The 21865-nt window shown below is 42.3% G+C and overlaps 1 protein-coding gene across 6 annotated transcripts in view; it reads left to right on the top strand.

The window, feature by feature from the left end:
• The first annotated feature begins 14 nt into the window (after positions 1-14).
• Positions 15-21865, top strand: part of Hcfc2 (host cell factor C2) — a 39900-nt gene continuing 18049 nt past the window's right edge. For all 6 annotated transcript variants that reach the window (XR_013045806.1, XM_076554553.1, XM_076554552.1 and 3 more), the window contains exons 1-9: positions 15-287; positions 1656-1804; positions 3352-3512; positions 7116-7324; positions 8035-8119; positions 10135-10241; positions 10340-10528; positions 18148-18315; positions 18829-18881. Coding sequence is in view for 5 of the 6 variants with exons in the window: in XM_076554553.1 (XP_076410668.1) it covers positions 125-287; positions 1656-1804; positions 3352-3512; positions 7116-7324; positions 8035-8119; positions 10135-10241; positions 10340-10528; positions 18148-18315; positions 18829-18881 (1284 nt within the window). In the remaining variant the exon portion in view is untranslated. The remainder of the gene's footprint in view (positions 288-1655; positions 1805-3351; positions 3513-7115; positions 7325-8034; positions 8120-10134; positions 10242-10339; positions 10529-18147; positions 18316-18828; positions 18882-21865) is intronic.

Below are 21865 nucleotides of genomic sequence, written 5' to 3'. Positions count from 1 at the left end.
GGGGCCCGCGGGGTCACGTGCCGGGGCCTCCCGCGCACAGCTGGAGGCGGTGCCCGGCCTCCCCACGAGCCGTGGGGCCCGTGGCGCGCGGGGCATTGTGGGCCGAGGGGCGGGGGTTGGGAAGATGGCGGCTCCCAGCCTCCTCAACTGGAGGCGGGTTTCCTCCTTCACCGGGCCGGTGCCCCGCGCCCGGCACGGACACCGAGCCGTGGCCATCCGGGAGCTGATGATCATCTTCGGCGGGGGCAACGAGGGCATCGCGGACGAGCTGCACGTCTACAACACCGGTAGGCGGCGGCCGGGCGACCCCGCCTCGGGACCGCGGAGGAGGGGGAGGGGAGGCGCGGCGGACGCGGGCCTGACAGCTGTCACCGCCGGGTCGCCTGCTTCCTCAGCCCGCCGGGCGGCCGGGCGGCCGGGCGGTGGGGTTCGCTCGGCGGGGTCGGCAGCCCGCGCTCGCAGACGTGCTGGAGGGCGGCTCGGTGTCGCCCCGGGCCCGTGGGCTGCACCGGTCTCGCCGGCGGACACCGGGACCCCCCGGCCCATCCCTGCCCGGGGACCCGAGGGGACCCGGGTTCCGCCGTCTGGCTTTCTCCCCCCCCCGATCCACTCCCCCGGGGGCTGGTCCCTTTCGAGGCCCGAGATCCCGCCACTGTCAACACCCAAACCCACCCCCAGCCGGGCCTCGGCGGTCTTCGCGGGGATCGGGGGGCGGGGAGGCCCCGGAGCTGCGGTCCTCGGTGTCTGTCGTCGGCTGGCGGAAGCCGGCGAGACTTTCCCGGCCGGCCGTTCTCTAACCTGGCGGGGAAGGGACTTGTGGTCGATGTGCGGACACGATCTCGCAAAGAGGACTGTCAGCGCTCAGACACCGCTGCCGAGCGCAAAGTGTCGCTGCTGGGGGGCGGGGGGGCGGACGGACGAGCCTTTACTAGAATTTTTTTTTTCTTCTCCACTAGTAAATAGTCTAGCCACCATCGGAAACTAGTAAGACTAGTTACTGAGTTTGGGGTCGATATATTTCACAACCAACTTTTGTTTGAAACCATTTGCTCACAGTAGTCCTCTACAGGCAAAAATCCATAGGAGAAATTTTGTTAATATTGCTCCTCTCTGCTACCCTCCCCAGGACTCCCAGGAAGTATTTGATTTGGTATAGTGTAAATACCATGGATTTAGAAGAAGTTACACGTATTTTGACTCTTACTTTGCCAATTGTTCAAAATCAGTATTAAAGTTACCAAGCCTTTCTAAATCTCAGGGTTTCCACTTCTTTAATGGCGATGACACCCACCATCATCTTTCTAGGAGTTAAATGGTGAACATCAGGGTTTTCAACAGCAGCATTATTGACATTTTGGGACAGGTGATTTTTGGCTGTAGAGGCTACCTTGTATGGTGTAAGATAAATGGCTTTTATCAGGCTCAACCCACGACTTGGTGTAGCATCTCCTTTCCAGTTGTGACAACTAAATAGGATTTTGGACATTGCAAAGTCAGTATCCTCGGAAGAGCAAAGGACCCCCCAGTTGAGAGCTACTGGAATATAGACTGGGTATATGTATGTATGTTTGTGTCTATACACATATGTATCAAACTCACGGAACATGTAACTATTGTTTGTTATAATTGATCTTCATTCTTTTTCTGACGACTAGTTACAAATCAGTGGTTCCTACCAGCTGTTAGAGGAGACATCCCTCCAGGCTGTGCAGCCCATGGATTTGTCTGTGATGGCACTAGAATCCTAGTGTTTGGGGGAATGGTTGAATATGGAAGATACAGCAATGAGTTATATGAGTTACAAGTAAGTGTATTTCACATTTATTATTTCAGCCTGAAGTGCTAATTAAATTGTTGTGATTTTTTTTTTAAAAAAAGAGGTTACAAAACATTGTATTAGCACAGGTACAGTAACAGATGCTCCACAGTTTATAGCTTCAGAGAAAATGTTTCCGCTTCACTGACAAGTCAAGGTATCTGATGTCTTTTCTCATGTCTGGTATGACCTTTATCGCATAAGCATACCTGACCTTTAGCAATACTGAAACTGTCTCAGGTTTAGGTCTCTGTGGGTTAGTGCAGTTGTCCGTTAGGCACCCCGGACTACTGAAAACAGATTGCTGGTCCCGCCCCTGGGTTTTTGGAGTCTTGTCTGTGCTGGGACCTGGACATTTGCGTTTCTACCACCCAGAGCATGCTTTGAAAACCGGTGCCTCCGTGTGAGAAGAGTGGTTTCCTTTAACAGTAATAGTAACCCCCACACAGTCATGCAGAGAGAGGTTACAGTTTCATATAGCCTTTCTAAATTTGATTTGCTTATTAAACTGGAGCTCATTCTTGTTAATTGTTCTTGATATGTTCCAAGGGCCGTGATCATCATGGTATCTGCCATTGGCAGATGTGAATGGGTTGTACATATTTCCAAGCAAGCAATCATTTCAAATAGAGAAGATTCTCATGGCTAAAGAATAAATTTTGGAATTTGATTTGTTAAATGAGTTTTATTTATTTAAAGGTTAAATATTTAGCATTCATGGATTATCTAATATATAAAAGATAGCTTTCATGAATTATATCTAATCTTTTTTTTTTTTTTTTTTTTGGTTTTTCGAGACAGGGTTTCTCTGTGTAGCTTTGCGCCTTTCCTGGAACTCACTTGGTAGCCCAGGCTGGCCTCGAACTCACAAAGATCCGCCTGCCTCTGCCTCCCGAGTGCTGGGATTAAAGGCGTGCGCCACCACCGCCCGGCGAATTATATCTAATCTTAAAGTTCTATGTGTAAACTTATTTTTTCACTTGGAAGAAATTAGAAGTGATAGTATTTAGTATTATTGTAAACTTAGTGTATCATTGTGGAAATCTGTGTATAGAGAAGATTCACTTGAATGTCTACTAACACATATGCACACATACCTACAGACATACATACAGCTTTGTGACACAAGTTTCACATAGTCCAGGCTGCCCTCAAACTCACTCAGTAGCCAGAGATACCTTTTACCTCCTAGTCCTCTTGTCTCACAAATTCTGGAATTACCACAGCCAGCCTTCCCAGGATATACATTTTAATTGCAGACGTTAGCCAGTTCTCTGGGCATAGACTTACACGCCTGTTATTCTAGCACTTGGGAAGCAGCGGCAGGCAGATATTTTGGAGTTTGAGGCCAGCCTCGAACTGTCCTGGAACTCACTGTGTAGAGAGTTCATGGTGAGACCGTGTCTCAACAAACCAGCCAGAAGTTAGCCACTTACTTGTCATTTGGACTCTGAGGCATTGGGATAGTGGCTCATTGTTGACAGTACTGAGGTAGAAATGCTTCCTGCTTTCACAGGCATATCTTCTTTTTTTAGGCAAGCCGTTGGCTATGGAAAAAAGTGAAACCCCAGCCTCCTCCGTCGGGTTTACCTCCTTGTCCTCGGCTTGGACATAGTTTCTCTTTGTATGGTAACAAGTGCTATTTGTTTGGTGGTCTGGCAAATGAAAGTGAAGACTCAAATAATAATGTTCCCAGGTATGCTCGTTCTAGATCAAGTGCTTATTTTGACTTAGATTAAAATAGTTTATCTGTAGTTATTATAAGGCTTAGACTTACATTTTTATATTTGAGACTAACAATAAACACATTTTTATGTATTTGTGTGTTTTTCAGTCCCTAGAGAATGTTTTCAAACTCTTTTCTAATCAGAAATCACCTTACTAAATTGATACTTGTATAATTGCTCATGCCAATATATTTGTATGTCTTAGGCTATAATTCAAATTAAGTGGGTCATTTACAATACCAGTTTATTTTAAAATTAGTTTTATCTGAAAACTTGGTGTGAAATATGGTTATTGAATGAAAACCATTGTTCTCATACTCCATACGGTCTATTAAGATGTATTACACTAGCAAATACTGTCTGTCCCTTTTTCCAAAGAGAATGAATCACTGTCTCTTTTCCTTTCCCCTTTTCAATATATGTCTTGGTTTAATTATTTTTTTAATTTTTATTTATTTATTTTTTCTAAGATAGGGTTTCCCTGTGTAGACCATGGTAGCCTGGAACTCAGAGATCCACCTGCCTCTGCATCTCTGAGTGCTTGGATTAAAGGCGTGCACCACCACGATAGCTGTAAGGATTTATCTTTAATTATGTATATATATGTGGGTGTTTGTGTGTGGGTGTATGCCTGTCAGTGAGGCTAGAGGAGTTGGCTCTCCCTGGAGCCGGAGTTCCAGGTGGCTATGGGCCACCTGAAATGGGTGCTGGGCAACTGAACTCGTGCTCTTTGGAGTGTGCTCTTAGTCACTGAGCCAGTTCTCCAGTCTTTAAATGTTCAGATTTTATTTTCTAAACTGTTCTGCTCTCTGCCTTCATACTTGAATAAAAATTAGTAGGAAATTGAATTAGTTGTCACAGAAGTCATTTTGGAATTGGGAGATAGCTCAGCAGGTTAAGCTCTTGTTGGGCAAGTGTGAGGACTTTGCATCTGGGTCTGCAGAACCCACATAGAAACCGAGGTGGGTGTAGTTAGTGGCCGTATGTCATCCCAGCAGACAGGAGGCGGGAACAGCAGGCCTCTGGGCAAGACTAGACAAAACAAACCAAGTTCCAGGTTCAGGACAGACTGCCTCAACTCTAAAAGGTAGAGACAACAACCTAATGTCAGCCCTTGCTTACACATGTGTGCACACATGCATGCATACCACATATGCATGCATTTGCAAAAAAGCCAAGTCATTGCAGTAAGAAATACATGTCGCCAGGCGGTGGTGGCGCTCACCTTTAATGCCAGCACTGGGGAGGCAGAGCCAGGCGGATCTCTGAGTTTGAGGCCAGCTGGTCTACAGAGTGAGATCCAGGACAGGCACCAAAGCTACACAGAGAAACCCTGTCTCAAACAAAAATATATATGTATGTATGTCACAGATTAATGACAGTTTTTAAAGAACAGAAGCTGTTTAGGACAAGTTTAATGCCAGTTTCTAAATTAAGACACTATTTAGGACATTGCTATGACATTATAGTGTGCTAAAAAGTAAGCATTCCAGATAGCAATATCTTCAAGGTATTTGCTGAAATATTGTCCATAGTTACTGTTGATTATCTAGTGCTGTGTTATTATTGATGCAAAGTAACAACTTTTCTCATGCTCAAAAACTCTGTAAGTAAGGAAATCAAATGGCATGAGTGGGAAAGCTTGAGTGGTTATCCCCACATCGGGCAGTTAGCTGAAGGACGGATTCAATTGGGCTATCACCTGACATGCCTATGTGTAGCTTGTTTTGAGACAGGATCTCATAAAGCCCTGGCTGGCTTTGGACTATGTAACCAAGAACAACCGGACTTCTGATCATTCTGCTATACCTCCTGAGTGCTGAAATTAGAGGCATCTGCCACCATGTCTGGGATGTTCATTGCTAGAGACTGAAACTAGGGCTTCCTCTGTGCTGGGCACACACTCTACCACCAGAGCTGCATACCAGACCCTTGAGTGGCCTTTTCAGGGCTTGGTGGAGAGTTCCACAAGCAGTTTTTATTTTATTTTATTTTATTTTATTTTATTATTTTATTTTATTTTATTATTTTACAATTCCATTCAGTTCTACATATCAGCCACGGGTTCCCCTATTCTCCCCCCTGCCACCCCCTCTCCTTACCCCCAGCCCAACCCCCATTCCCACCTCCTCCAGGGCAAATCCTCCCTCAAGGACTGCAATCAACCTGGTAGACTCAGTTCAGCCTGGTCCAGTCCCTTCCTCCCAGACTGAGCCAAGTGTCCCTGCATAAACTCAGGTTTCAAACAGCCAACTCATGCAATGAGCACAGGACTTGGTCCCACTGCCTAGTTGCCTCGCAAACTGATCAAACCAGTCAACTGTCTCACCTATTCAGAGGGCCTGATCCAGCTGGGGGCCCCTCAGCCTTTGGTTCATAGTTCATGTGTTTCCATTCATTTGGCTATTTTTTTTCAATAATTGAGTAAAACCGAAATTTATTATAAGCCACAGTCGTCCTAGGGACCTCCATGCGATATATATAGCCTCCATGGTTCTATGGGTTGTGGTCTGATTGTTCTTTATTTTATATCTAGAATCCACTTATGAGTGAGTACATACCATGACTGTCTTTCTGGGTTTGGGTTACCTCACTCAGGATGATTTTTTCTAGTTCCATCCATTTGCCTCACAAGCAGTATTATAAGTAAGAATACATTGGCCTTCACAAGCCAGCCAGGGTACCCTTGTTCAGAGCAGTCCTAGAGCACCTACAGTAAAGGGGAGAGGGATCTCATGTCCTGATGGAAAGAACATATTTCAGATATTTGGGACTGTTTTTTTTTTTTTTTTTTTTTTGGTTTTTTGAGACAGGGTTTCTCTGCGTAGCTTTGCGCCTTTCCTGGAGCTCACTCAGTAGCCCAGGCTGGCCTCGAACTCACAGAGATCCGCCTGGCTCTGCCTCCCGAGTGCTGGGATTAAAGGCGTGCGCCACCACCGCCCGGCGGGACTGTGTTTTAAAGCCATCACCATGGTCAGTAACAAGAGTATTGGTAAGACGTTTCCTGTCTTCACTATATGTTATGGCAGGTACCTGGGACGTAGTAGAGTTTGATAAATATATATGGAATGAATAAATATCTGGAAGTTTTGCTTGCTTAGTGCCTTTCTGTATTATGTGAATTTTTTTACAATAAGCATATAATAGACATTTTTATTTTTAAAAACGTTTGAGTGTGTGTTCGCATGAGTTTATTGCACCATGTGCATGCAGGTGCCTACAGAGGACAGGACAGCAAAGGGCATCAGATCCTCTGGAACTGGAGTTCCAGATGGTTGTAGCCACCAGATGTCAGCACTAAGAACCCAGCTTGAGTCCTCTGCCAGAGCAGTAAGCACTCTTAGCTGCCAAGCCATCTCTCAAGCCCCTTTTCTTTTTATTTTCTTCTTTGAGATAGGATGTCTGGTTCATACTGACCTGGACTCATGGTCCTCCTGCCTCAAACTCCTGAGTACTTAGATTACAGGCATGCACTACTGTGTGTGGCTAGCATATGTTGTGTTTATGAATTGAAAAAAAGCAAATAAACATACCTATCATCTGAATGTTTTCATTTATTTGTGATGTCGTAGGTATTTAAATGATTTCTATGAGTTGGAACTACAGCATGGTTCTGGTGTCGTGGGCTGGAGCATCCCAACTACCAAAGGCATTGTACCTTCTCCGAGAGAGTCCCATACTGCGATTATATATTGTAAAAAAGACTCTGGGCATCCTAGGATGTATGTTTTTGGTGGAATGTGCGGTGCTCGCCTAGATGACCTATGGCAGCTTGATTTAGGTAATCATAGTTTGATTCAGGAATTTCTTATGATTGGTAAGAGAAATTTAAATGTATTTAAAACGTTTTTGTTTAAATAGTTGTCAAGTTGCACTGATATTATAGTCAGCATTTACATTCTCCGAAACAGCTGAGACTTGGAACAATTGAATGTTCAGTTTATGGCAGTAACTTTGCTGTGGTCCCTTGAGCTCCGCCATAGGTCCTGGCTTGTATAGAATGGTCCAGCTTTATGCTTGCTGTCCTTTGTAGTTGTCAGTAGTGCCCTCTTTCACCTTGAGAGGGATCTGGTTTGGGTTGCTACTTTCTCATTGTCCTCCCTGTCTCTGGGAAGTGTGGCTTTCACAGTATTGTAACCAGTGGGAGACCTGAGGGCAGCTCTCTAGAAGTGAGTAACTGGAAATGTACTTCTCATTTTTGACTGTTTCACACATTTATTTACAATGGTAAAGTCAAAAATATTATATGTAATCAAAATTAATGACATTTTAAGCATACTTCTTTAGTATAAATGTTAAATTCAAATGTAAATAGATTTCTAATTTTAAGTTTTTGTGGTCTGGAAATGTTTAAGATGAAATTCAGATAACTGATTTAAAACATTTTTGCTTCATTTTGATAAGTACTTCTTTTGTTCTATACTTGTGTGTAAATTAAGGTGATGTACTATTATTAGATCAAGTTCCTGATTTGCTTATTTTTGTTTCTAGAAACTATGTCATGGTCACAACCAGAAACAAAGGGGACTGTACCACTTCCACGAAGCCTCCATACAGCCAGTGTCATTGGAAACAAGTATGGCTTGCTTTCATTTTTACCAACTTTGATTCATACCAAGCAAAGTAAAGATGTTACTTTCTTAGAAATAGATTAGTAAACTTAATAATGCCTCATGCTAGCCACAGCTAAAGTAACTTGTCTGTGTGAGCTGAAACACCTGTACATTAACTTCTTTTTTTTTTTTTTTGAGCTGCGGATTGAACCTAGGGCCCAACCGCTCTACCACTGAGCCAAATCCCCAACCCATATTGACTTCTTTTACTGCCATCTGTGATACCTAGTTGCCTTCCTCTCCATGCCTTTCCTGGTATGGCATGACCTAAGTGTCAGAAGGTGTGGCCAAGCTGCTGTGTCCTCTCTGTGGTTGGCTCACATCCATCACTAACTCCAGTTCTGGGGAATCAGAGACATCAGGCATACATATGGTACATATGCGTAAATGCAGGCAAAACACTCATATACGTGAAATAAAATATGTTTTAGAAAAAATTAAAAAGAACTGTTTATTGCTCTAATTGGCGGTGAGTCTGGGAGAGCAGGGCCTAAAAATGAGGTGGACTAAAAGTCTCATGCAATAGACAACTTTATTTGGAGCATTAGACAATTTGTACTCTGAGAGTTAAGAATCATGTAAGTAAGATGTTCAATCACAAGGACAAGCCACATGAGGTAAAAACACCTTTTCCATAGAAGCATATGAATAACAACAGCTGAAGTTAAACTCCTATCCACTACAGTTGAGAGGAGCATGAAAACACATTCCAAGAACAATTGTGTGCTTTGAAGAAACTGAGGTCACAAGACTCTTGTCTTGTTTTCTTGGAGTTTCCCCACAAGCACTAAGAATTTCTACACTGCTCCATGCCTGGACAGTGTTCCGACAAGAACCCCTGGAGTGCTGGGGGAAGTTTAAGGTTCTTGATCTGTTCTTTTAAACAATGCTGGAGTTTGAACTGAGCATCTTAACACGTATCGCAGTGTCCTACCATACGTAGAGCTACCTCACCAAGTCTCACTAACTTGTCCAGGCAGGCCTCAGACTTGCGATCTTCCTGCTTCAGCCTCCCTGGGTAGCTGGGATTGTAAGCCTGCACTACCAAGCTTGTTCAAGCTCCTTTTACCACAGCCTCCCATGCAGTTGGGACTACAGGCTTAAAGTTGTTACATTGAAGTCATTGCAGTAACCCAGAGTTAGGTGAAATCTCATCTTTTTTGGTCTCTGTCTTAGTTACTTTTCCTGACAGAAGCAACTTAGGAAGGAAGGGCTGGCTGTGCTCACAATTGGAGGTGGTAATTATCCATTTTTGGGAACTTGGAGTGCATCTACAGTCAGGAAGCAGGGATGGATGCCTGCACCCTGACTGTATTACACATAGGACTGGGTTTTAAGCATATTATAGTTGAAACACTCTTCACTAAACTTACTTTCCAGAGTATAATTTTGATTCAGTACACTTTATCAAGTTGTTGATTTCATTTGCTGCTGTTGTTGAGACAGGCTCTTGTTTCATTTCCCAGTGTGGACTCCAGTAATCCTCCTCTTCCCAAGTACCTCTGACTTCAGATGTGTACCACCCTGACTTAAAATGGTAAACTTTTTTTTTTTTTTTGGAGCTGAGGATCGAACCTTGTGCCTTGTGCTTGCTAGGCAAGCGCTCTACCACTGAGCTAAATTCCCAACCTGGTAAACTCTTTTTTTATTTTTTCTTGAGACAGGGTTTCTCTGTGTAGCTTTGCACCTTTCCTGGATCTCACTCTGTAGACTAGGCTGGCCTCAAACTCACAGAGATCCACCTGCCTCTGCCTCCCGAGTGCTGGCATTAAAGGCATGTGCCACCACTGCCCGGTGGTAAACTCCTTTTTAAAGGACCATTTTACTTATATAATACTGTCTTTACAGTGTTGTAGGTAAGCAAGTGGTTCTGAAGTTTCAAACCGACAAATAAATTTAAGTTCATCCTTGTATTTCCTATCCAAAAAGTAAAACTAAACCACTTACTTTAAGTTCTTGGTTTTCTTTTGCTTTCTAGGATGTACATTTTTGGTGGATGGGTTCCACACAAGGGGGAAAATACTGAGAATTCACCTCATGATTGTGAATGGAGATGTACCAGCTCATTTTCTTACCTAAATCTAGGTGAGTCTTTGAAACTTGCTCATTGACATAATAAAGTAATTTTTGCTATTTGTTGCTTCAGAGCACTAACGGAGTCATGGAAATATCTCTCTTTTTAGATACAGCAGAGTGGACAACTCTAGTATCAGATTCTCAAGAAGATAAAAAAAATTCAAGGCCCAGACCAAGAGCTGGACACTGTGCTGTTGCAATCGGAACTCGATTATATTTTTGGAGTGGAAGAGATGGCTATAAAAAAGCACTTAATAGTCAAGTTTGCTGCAAGGATCTTTGGTATCTTGATACTGGTAGGTAAGAGTACTTAATTAAGTTCTACCTATAGATACTCAGTATCTGTCTTCAAAGACTTTAAATGAATATAATTTCCTCTTTTCTTACAATAAGAAATCACTGAAAGAAATATGTAACTCTTCCCCACTTCAAAGGAGTCTATTAATTCCTCTCTTATTGAATGTAGAATGGGTTTAAAGATTCCTTCCCAAAGCATGGAAGAAGAAAACTATTCTTATTCTATGATCAGACCTTGCAAGCTCATCTAAAGTGATCAAGATCATTATCATTAGTGATCAATTATATTCATATCATTTACACTCTAATAAAAAATGTGGCAGGAGAGCAGGGCAGCAGTAGTGGCATGTACCTTTAACCCCAGTACTTGGGAGGCACAGGCAGGTGGATATCTGAGTTTGAGGCTAGCCTGTCTAGAGTTCCAGGACAGCCAGAGCTTTTACACAGAAAAACCCTGTCTCAAAACAAAAACAAAATAAAAACAAAAAAATGCAGCAAGAAATACTCTACTCCTGTTGGTACTTTCCTACAAATCTGTAACCCCAGTATAATGGTGCCAAACAGCCTCAGATTAAAGGACATTTTAGAGCATTTCTTAGTAGTTGCATCAAAAGTTTTCAAGTGGAGGACAGCAGGATGTCTCATCAGTTAACGGTGCTTGCTGTCAAGCCTGACAGCATGAGCTCATTCCCCAGGGCCCTCATGATGGAAAGAGAAACCACTGACTCATATAAGTTGTCCTCTGACATGTCCATACATGCTCTGTGGTGCATGCATTTGAGTGTGTGTACACACACACACACACACACACACACACACACACACACACACACACACACAGTTGAAAACAATAAAAATCTTTAAAAAATTTCTGAGAATTTCAAATATTGTATTTTTAGATTTTAGATTTTTTTTTTTTTATGTATGAGTGTTTGCCTGTAAGTATGTGCACCATGTGTGTGCTTGGTGCCCGTGAGGGGTTCAGAAGAGGGCATCAGACATTATGGAATTGGAATTAGAGCCACCATGTAGATGCAGGGAACCGAACCCTGGTCTTCTGCAAGAACAAGCACCCTCTGAGCATCTCTTCAGCTGTGTACTTGGTGTTTTAACCACAGCTGTTTTCCTCCTCCACCCGATTGTGTACCCATAGATCTTTTACTTTTTTAAATCTGTTCAGTCAGCCAGGAATGGCAGCCCACACCTTTAATCCCAGCACTCAGGCAGAGACAGGCGGATCTCTCTGCCTGGTCTACTGAGTTCCAGGACAGCCAAAGCTACCACAGAAACCCTGTCTGGAAAAAACAGGGGGAAAAAAGTGTGTTTAGTCCAGGTAGTGCCACCCATATATTCTTGGGTGTGTGGCCATCCTACCAGAAATTAGGCCAACCTACCAGAGACTATACCCTTAAAGAAAACGTAACTCTCCCTCTCCCAGCAGCTCTCAGTTACCAATAGCTTCTCAGCTAGAGGCAGGACTTCATGTTCACCTCCTGGCTCCATGCTGGGATTCTTTTTGTCTTGTGTGGGTCTTGTGCATGGGGTGAGAACCACTGTGAGTTGGTGTGTGCGACTGCCCCATGTGTCCTGAAAACCCCGTTTCCTTGTAGCCATCCCGCTACCTTGTAGTCTTCCTGCCCCTATTGCAAAGTGATCCCGAGTGTGGGAGGAAGGCAGGTGATAGAGATGTCCCGCTTAGGGTATTCTAGAGTCACTGTATTCTAGAGCCCTTTGGGAGAGCACAGTGACAGAAAGAGGGAGGGGAGAATAATGGCAGGAACGTTACATGGCGTGGGAATGAAAGGGCGGTGTAGAGGAGGGAATATAGGAAGGGGTAAGGAACACAACACTGTTCACAGTCCTTGTCCTCTACACTTCAGGTCTGTCGTGTGGAATCAGTTTTCTTCTCCTGGAGGGCTTGTTTCAGTTGCATTTCTAGTAATTTTCTGTTAAGATTTATTTTATCTTAGTTTGTATGTGTTTGTGGTTGCACACACATAAGTACAGTACTGAGGAGGCCAGAAGGCAGTGGATCTTCTGGAGCTAGACTTATAGGCAGTTATCAGCTGCAAGATGTGTGCTGGGAAAGAGGCAGTACTTGCTTTAACCACTGAGCTGTCTCAGCCCCCATTTCTAATCATTTTTATTGGTAATTTTATTATATCGTTATCATCTAATATCATCCTTTAGAGGGTATTGGGCTTTGTTTCAGAAGGCAGTTAGTTTATATACTAGTTTAAAAACTCATTACAGCTTATTTATTTATTTTTTTTCCCCAAGACAGGGTTTCTCTGTGTACTTTGTGCCTTTCCTGGAACTCACTCTGTAGCCCAGGTTGGCCTGAACTCACAGAGATCCACCTGCCTCTGCCTCCTGAGTCCTGGGATTAAAGGTGTGCACCACCACTGCCTGGCTCATTACAGCTTTTAAAAGTACTTTCCATGGAGAAGTTCTGAAGAGCCTTTACTGTGAGGATAATTTATTACAGTTTGTAAGACTTACCTTTCTTGGGGCTGGAGAGATGGCTTAGCAGTTAATACCTCATTCAGTTCTTGAAGAGGACTTTAGTTCCTAGCATCATATCAGGCAGTTGTGGGTAACTCCCTCTCCAAGGCATCTGACACCCTCTTCTAGCTTTGTGTCTGTGCCCACATGCACATAGACCCATGAGTAAAGGTAGAAAGTCACAGGTTTCATTATGACATTTTCATACATGTCCTAAGACTTTGTTCTAATTCCCTTCCCTAAAGTTATTTATTTATTTTTGACACAGTCGAGTCTTAGGTATCCCAGCTGGCCTTCAATTCACTATGTGGCCAAGGATAAACTTTGATCCTCTGTCTCCAGTTCCCTGTGCTGGCTGGCATTAAGGTGTGCAAGCAAACAACATGCTTGGGTTTGTTTGTTTGTTTGTTTGTTGTTTATTTGTTTGTTTGTTTCCCAAGACAATGTTTCTCTGTGTAACTGCCCTGGCTGTCCTGGAACTCGCTCTGTAGACCAACTTGGCCTTGAAGTCAGAGATCCACTGTCTGTCTCCCAAATGGTGGGATTAAATGCATTTGCTGCTACCTCCTGGTCGTGCTTGGCTTATGTAATGCTTTTGTAATGAAAAAGTTGATTGTAACAGTGGAACACTTAAACTGGAGACTAGATGCTTTGATTAAAATGTGCAATAGCAAAGAGAAAGAAATTCAGAAAATCCACTTCACTGATTTGTCTTTTAAATTGAGATTTACTGATTGTCCTAGTTAGGGTTTCTTTCACTGTGGTGGAACCATAACCAAAGCAATTTGCAGAAGAAAGGGTTTATTTGGCTTACATTTCCTCAGCACTGTTCATCTTTGAAGGAAATCAGGACAGGAACTCAGACAGGGCAGGAACCTGGAGGCAGGAGCTGATGCAGAGAGGCCATGGAGGGATGCTGCTTACTGGCTTGTTCCCCATGGCTTGCTCCCCATGGCTTGCTCAGCCTGCTTTTTTAGAGAACCCAGGACCACCAGCCCAGGATGGCACCACCCATAATGGGCTGGACCCTCCCCATTGGTCACTAATTAAGAAAATGCCTACAGCTGGATCTTATGGAGGCATCTTCTCAGTTGAGGGTCCCTCCTTTCAGATGACTCTAGCTTGTGTCAAGTTGGCATAAAATTAGCCAGGACACAGATAATACAAAGATAAGCTTCAGTTGCTAAAATTATAAGAAAAAAATGAGTACATATAAATTTATTTGATAGTTTTTGATGTAAATAGAATTTTATGCTAAAACCCAGAGAGTCTTAAAAGCACCATGGGGCTGGAGAGACCCCCTGAGCAGTTAATAGTGCTGGCTGCTCTTCCAGAGGCCCTGGCTTTGATTCCTAGCATCCACAGGGCCGTTCACAATCATCTGTAACTCCAGTTGCAAAGGATCTGATGCCCTCTTATGGCCTCCTCAGGCCCCACACATACATGTAAGTAAAACACACAAAAACACATCTACGGTATCTGATGCCAGTTTTTGGCCTCCACAGGTACATGGACAAATGTAAGCAAACACCCCTACATACAACAACAGTGAAGTAAAGTTTCCTAGTTTGATGTCTCACAACAATAGCAGCAACATCACTGGTCTCTTCTATGACAAGGTCTCAAGCGACTTCTCAGTTTAGTTCTTCCTTTTTTGTCAGTTGGCTTCTTTCATATGTTAACCTGTTGTTTTCAAGTTTTTATTAGAAGATTTAAATTTACATAATAAGAATGAAAAATGAAAGCATCAAGATTAAAATCAAATGAAACTCAGTGGAGATAGTTGTAGAAATGTGCAAATGCAGAACACAGCAGCATCCTCAGCAACATGGATAATCAGAAGAGGAAATGAGTCTGAAGTAAATTAGAAATTCTAACAACATGATTGGGAGTTTAAAATTTCTCATAAATGGTCAGATACTAATCAATCATGACTTTTTGAGTATTAATTAAGACATAGACAACAGTAAGATTTAATTCTAGGGTAACTTTCTGCTGAAAGTTATTTTTTCTCCCTCTCTCAGGCCCCTTTCCTGTTTCCTGGAGTCTGCCGCCTCATCCTTTACAGACATTCATATAGTGATACAGAGGTCAGAGGCTGAGACCCGCTTGAGAGGACATGTTGTCTTTCTAAACCTCTGCTTCATTTATACTTTGCAGCTCCATCTATTCAAACTATAGTTTGATTTTTCCTTGTGCCTATGTACCAGTTTTTCACTATTTACTCACTTAGTGATGGACATTTAGTCTGATCATTTCCTTGCTGTTATGAACAGAGCAGCCATAGATACAGATGAGGAAGTGTGTCTATAATGGAATGTAAAGTCCCTTAGGTAGATGCCCAGGGGTGGTATAACTAAATCAAGGGGACTTCTCTCTAGCCCTTGGAGGGTCCCTCATTTATGTCCGTAATGTCTGTCCAGTTTACAGTTGGGCCAGCGGTTTCTTGTGTCCACCTTTTTCAGTGTCCACTGTCATTTGTTGTGATGACGACGACTAAGACAAGGATGAAACAGAGTCTCGGAGTAGTTTTCATTTGCATTTCTCTGATGGTCAAGGATGTTGAACACATTTAAAAAATATTTATTAGCCATTTTTTATTTCTCTTTTGAAAATTCTCTGCTGTTCAACCCATTTTTTTTAATTGAGTTGTTTGTTTTCTTGCTGTTAGGATTTTAAGTTCTTTGTATATTTTACGTAACAATCCTTTACAGATGACAAAGACTTTCTCCCATTCTGTAATCAGCCTCTTTACTCGGTTAGCACTTTCCTTTGCTGTGAAAAAAATCAATTCCATGTAGTCCCATTTGTTGATGATTGCTTTATTTCCTGAGTGACTGGAGTCCTGTTAGGTACCTATGCCTGGAACTTGAGTTGTCTTCCTTACATTTTCCTCTAGCATTTTCTAGGTTTCAGTTTTGATCCTTTTTAACATGACCTTTTTCCCTTCCCCTGCCTCTAGAAGCTTTGTAATTTTTTTCCTGTTCTTGCAATTTTAAAATTTTATGATGCGGGTGATTGTTTCTGTTTATTTAGACAGTCTTCCAAAATAGCCCAAGAGGCCTCAACTATTCAGCCCTCCTGCCTTAGGTGTGTGCCACCATTCTGCCTTGCTTACACGTTTGTGTGCGTTTTGTTTTGTAGGGTTTTTTTTTTTTTTTTTTTTTTTTTTTTATGAAACAGGGTTTCTCTGTGTAGTTTTGGTGCCTCTTGGATTTCGCTCTGTAGCCCAGGCTGGCCTTGAACTCACAGAGGTCTGCCTGGCTCTGTCTCCCGGGTGCTGGGATTAAAGGCGTGTGTCACCACCGCCCGGCTTGTTTTGCTTTTTAAAGGAGGTTTTGTTGTGGTTATTTTTAATTGTTTGTAGGTATGTATGTCTGAATTTTATTTAGCATGTGCAAGTGAGTGCAGGTGCCTTCAGAAGCCAGAGGCATCTGATCCCCTAGAGTGGGAACTACAGATGGTTGTGACCCAGTTGATGTGTGTGTATGCTGGGAAGTAAACTCAGGTTCACTGGAAGAAAGCTGATGTTCACAAGCCATCTCTTCAGCCCTCTTTCTAATCTATTGTGAGGAGTATCAGTGGACCCTTTCAGTCTGGAAACTCATATTGTTTAGTTTCATAGAAATTTATTTCAGGATTTACAGTTTTTAAAATTCTTTTCATGTCTTCTACCTTAATATCTCTGTTTGGTCAGCTTCCTGGATTTTCCAAAATGTTTGCTTTTTACTCAGGTGTGAGTTGTCTTACCTTGAGCGGATATAAACAGCTTGGATTGTTAAAGGGATGGTGGAGGACTTTATATGGGAATTATTGAAGGAACTAGGCCATATGGTCTCCTAACTCATCTTGAAGCATGAAAGCAACCCTAGGCAAAATACACTAACAAATGAGTCTTGCTGTATTTCCACAGAACTTGTTTAGGAAACAGGCATGGACTGCCTATGGCCATATGTTGCTGATCATCAGTAAAAAAATACATTTGAGGTTGGAGAGATGACTCAGCTGATAAGAGCACACACTGTTCTTCTAGAGGACCAGAGTTCAATTTCCACACCCACGTGGTTCCTCACAACCATCTGTAACTCCAATTCCAGGGGACCCGACGACACCTTCTCCTGGTCTCTGTGCACCAGGCATGCACATGATGTACAGAGATACATGAAGGCAAAATACCTATATACATAAAATAATGATTAAAATATTTTAAAGAGGTATTTAAAAGTGAAGTAGATATTAATATTAGACTTGCTCTAGACAGCTGAGCAAATCACAAAGATGGATTTTCTTAGCTAACTGTCCAAAGCTAGGAGCATACTTCTCTCAGTTGTGAACCTTGCTGACATCCTAAGTATACACAGAAGGTTGGACCAAAGATATTGTCATAAAATCCATAATCTCAGAACTTTTTTGTTTTTGTTTTCCGAGACAAGGTTTCTCTGTGTATACAGGCTGTGCTGGAACTTGCTGTGTAGACCAGGCTGGCCTTGAACTCAGAGAGTCATTTGCTTCTGCCTCCCCAGTGCTGGGTTTCAAGGTATGTGCCACCCACCACCTGACTGTAATCTTAAATATCTGTTACTTGTGAAAATGTTAGCAATATTTTTCTTTATGTTAGTGATATCTTATACCAAGGTTATGTGTTTTGGGTAATACTGATTTTGTTAAAGGGATATTAAAACTTACTATTCTTCCAAAATATATCCAAGTCATCTTTGCTAATAGCAGTATTTCTAGCATGTATGCTGTTGGTTGAAAATCAGTTCTTTAAATGAAAAAACCTAGAATTTGTGAGGGTCAAACAACAACAGAGCAGTAGTTCTGTAACACCCAGTCGCACCCTCGGTCTTCTAGACAGGACTGGGTTCAGGGTCGACCTTTAGCCCCTGATTCTAACGACACAAGTAGTTCGGTTCTGGGTTGTTTTATTTGTAGGAGAAAGTGAGTAAAACGGAGCTTCAGACTCCTTTGATTTGACTCTCTCTGTTGAAGTGTCTTCAGTAAACAGACACCGCGCTCATTGCTGGGGTTCTCAAAACTGTCCACCAAAACTGTGTTGGCAACTTATTGATGCTTTTGAAACTAAAGGCCCTATATAAATGTTTTTCTTTAGAGAAACCGCCAGCACCATCACAAGTCCAGTTGATCAAAGCTACTACCAACTCTTTCCATGTCAAGTGGGACGAAGTGCCGACCGTTGAGGGCTATCTTTTGCAATTGAATACTGACTTGCCATACCAAGCTGCATCACCTGATTCTTCAGCAGCACCAAATATGCTAGGTAAAATAAGTGTCATGCTTAAAGAATGCATGTCTGCTCATGTGCTTTTTAAAAACATACTGCAGAAAGTCCTGTGATGATGCTTGGTTCAGGAAAATGCATGAATTTTAAGATGCCCTGGTATATACCTGGCAAGCCAGCTTTCCTGAGTGTCAGCTCTGAAGCCTGGCTGTCTCACTCTTTGTTGTAGCAGAACTCAGAAAGGTGCATAGAGTGCTTTCCTGCAGTTCATTCTGTGTACTTGAAAATCTATATTACTTGAGTTCCAGACATGTTTTTAATTAGCTTTCAGAAATATTTCACTGGTTTTCAAAAGTGTTTTTAACTGAACAGGCCCTTGGAAAGTAACAAAATTTGTTACAGCTTCAGCAACTATTAAATAACTATTAAGGAAGCAGATAAACTTGGATAAAGATGATATTTTAATCTTTAATGTAAACTTATAACTATTTACAACATATTTTATGGATGCTAATTAAGAGCATATCAGTGTGAACTTTCTCATTCCTACAGGAGGCAGGATGGACCCTCACAGACAAGGCAGTAATAGCATCCTTCATAACAGTGTAAGTTGATGCCCCTGTGATGACAAATGAATATTTATGGCTTTAGTCCCAGGTTTATGGAGGTTTTTTTGCATATTATCATGAATAATTACTCCTGGCTTCATATGAGAACCACCTCAGATGTCCAGGCAACCCGGTTTTCACAGGGCTGGGGATGAAGTTCAGCGTTAGAGTGCTTGGTAGCACACACGAGACCATGGATTCTGTCTCTAGCACCACAGAAGTAAAAGGAGAAAAAGGTTCCACAGACTTCTTATGACAGAGCCTGAATTGAACAACCTTGTTGGAGAGAGGTCTAGTCTCAGTGCACATAGCATTGGATGCTATTCCTCTTGAATTGATACCTAGGAGCCAGGCTGTAATCCCAGCACTGGAGAGGTGGAGCCAGAAGGTCCAGAAGATCAAGGCCAGCCTCAGCCAGCCTGAACTACACAAAACCCTGTCTCAGCTCCAAGAAAGTATTTTTATGTTTATATTGTGATATTCTTAGATGTTATACATATATTTATTCTGAATCTATAAATATGATTTAAGAATATCTACATATTAACTCTTTTATTTACCAAAGACTGTCAATAGCTAAACCGAACAACTTTGTGTGAGTTTACTTGTTCCATATGAAGTGGTCATGGTAAGTATTTGTGGACATTAATGGCTCGGCTTATTAAAATTTCATCTGGGAAAACTGCTGTTGATATCAGTGAATCCTTTCCTTAGAAAGGGATGAGGTATAGTCCTGTTCTGAGCATGACCGAGAGGATGAGAAAATACTGTAGTTGTCCAGGAAGGAGATATTACAAGTTTTGCTCATACAGTTTGTGAGTAGCCTATTTTAGAAGACAAACTACATTTACATTGTGTGTCTACATGTGTCATGAGTATTGTATGTATGTATATCATAAGCTGAACAGTACTGCATGGTTTGTGATAAGATAGTGGGTGACTGCCTTGCCCCTCCCTGTTCTTGAATCTTGCTAAAAACAACTCCTTTCAACCCTTCTAGCTTTCTTTCAGTATCTAGCTGTGCACACTTGAATGAATTATTATGAATGCTGAGAATGCCCCCTCACATAGTTGGGTGTGGTAGCCCGCCTATAATGCCAGCACTCGGGAAGCAGAGGCAGTGACATCTGTGAGTTTGAGGCCAGCCCGGTCACATAGTAAGTTCCAGGACAGCCAGAGCTACATAGAGAGCGATGCAATAAATTAAATCCTTATTTTGTTACACCTTTACTTTCTAGCTTTTGATCACTTCTCTTCAATAAGAGCAGAGGAAACTGGGAGTAGTGGTGAGTCCTGGAGACCCCGGTACTAGGAGGAGAGACAGGAGGAGTCGCAGGGCCCACTGGAGGACGCCTGTCTCGGAAAACTGCAGCCGAGGTGTCCTCGGGTCTCCACACACGTGCAGACAGGTTCACATACACACACACAGAAAAAATAATGGAAGGGAAGACTTGAGGACACCCCTCCCCATTTTCACTCCTCTCCAGCCTGGAAGTGTTTTAGTGGAATTGAACTTGATGTTTGTGTCACGATGACGATGATGTATCCATAGATGAGCCCTGCAGTGAGCCATTAGTGTTGCTCCTTGACACACAGCTTAGCCTTTTCTGTTGTTAGCTGCCTCCCTTTTTAGTTATTTCTTCCTTTCCTACAATTAATTCATAATCAAATCCCAACATCCAAAGCAATTTCTTTTCTTCTTTTTCTTTTTGTTTCCTGGAGCTCTTCTTCATCCTTTAGTCCAGGACCTCCTAAACTTTTTCGATTCATAACCCATTTTTTTGCCCAAGAAAATTTTGCATAATCCAATATATAGGTATATAAACTAAGTATACAAATGAAATATTTGCTAATAATAATTGATAGAGAAGTGTATTGTGTGTGTATGCAAGTGTACATTTGTATGCAAGATCACATGGAAGACAGGTCAACACCAGGTGTCCTCCTCAATCACTCTGCACCATGTATTTAAGATGGGATCTCCCTGAACCTAGGTCTTGTAAATGCAACTGGACTGGCTGGCCAGCGAGACCCAGGGATCCTCCTGTCTCTGTCTCCCCAGCACCGGGCTTATAAGCGAGCACCACCACAAGGCAACTTTTTTGCATGAGCTTTTTTTTTTTTTGGTTTTTCGAGACAGGGTTTCTCTGTGTAGCTTTGCGCCTTTCCTGGATCTCGCTCTGTAGACCTGGCTGGCCTCGAGCTCACAAAGATCCGCCTGGCTTTGTCTCCCAAATGCTGGGATTAAAGGCGTGCGCCACCACTGCCCGACTCTCGTGAGTGTTTATTTGGGTCCAGGTGATTGAACTCAGCTCCTCATGTTTGTGCTGAAGGTATTTTATCAACTGAGTCATCTCCCCATCCTGAGAAATTGCTTTTAAAATAATTATTTGGTATATATACAGTTTTACTGTTATTAAGCAAATTTGCATACTGATGAGAAGATTGTGCTTTGTTAACTGGAGGATTTTTAGAACATCTTCAGTGTTTTTGAAAATTGATGGCTATTTTTATTTTATTATTATAAATGCTGAGAATGCCACCTCACATAAATAATGTAGACAAAATGGCAGAAGTATGTTTAGGTCCATTCCATACATTGTTGGAAATTCCATCCTGATTCCTTGTGAGCCAAAATTCATGTAATTGTTTTTGTAAAATTCAAGTCAGCAACTCACCAGCAAATTAAAAATCTAGAGGCCAGCAAGATGGTTCAGTGAGTATAAACACACACACACACACACACACACACACACACACACACACACACACACACACACACACACACACGCGCGCGCGCTCAGGTAAAACAGCAGCAACATTGGAGTATTTGAAGAAAGGCAGGTCATTTTTATAGTTCCATGGCTATATAATTGATGATGTTGTTACTGATAACTTGGACTGCCATAAAATTTAAATGTGTTTATTATAGTATATTTAGGGTGGTAAACTAAAATGTCACTAATAAAATCCTGTCTCCC

The sequence above is a fragment of the Peromyscus maniculatus genome, chromosome 18 (assembly GCF_049852395.1).
Source record: "Peromyscus maniculatus bairdii isolate BWxNUB_F1_BW_parent chromosome 18, HU_Pman_BW_mat_3.1, whole genome shotgun sequence".
In the NCBI taxonomy this organism is placed as follows: domain Eukaryota; kingdom Metazoa; phylum Chordata; class Mammalia; order Rodentia; family Cricetidae; genus Peromyscus; species Peromyscus maniculatus.
This window is presented reverse-complemented; position numbering and strand designations above follow the sequence as displayed.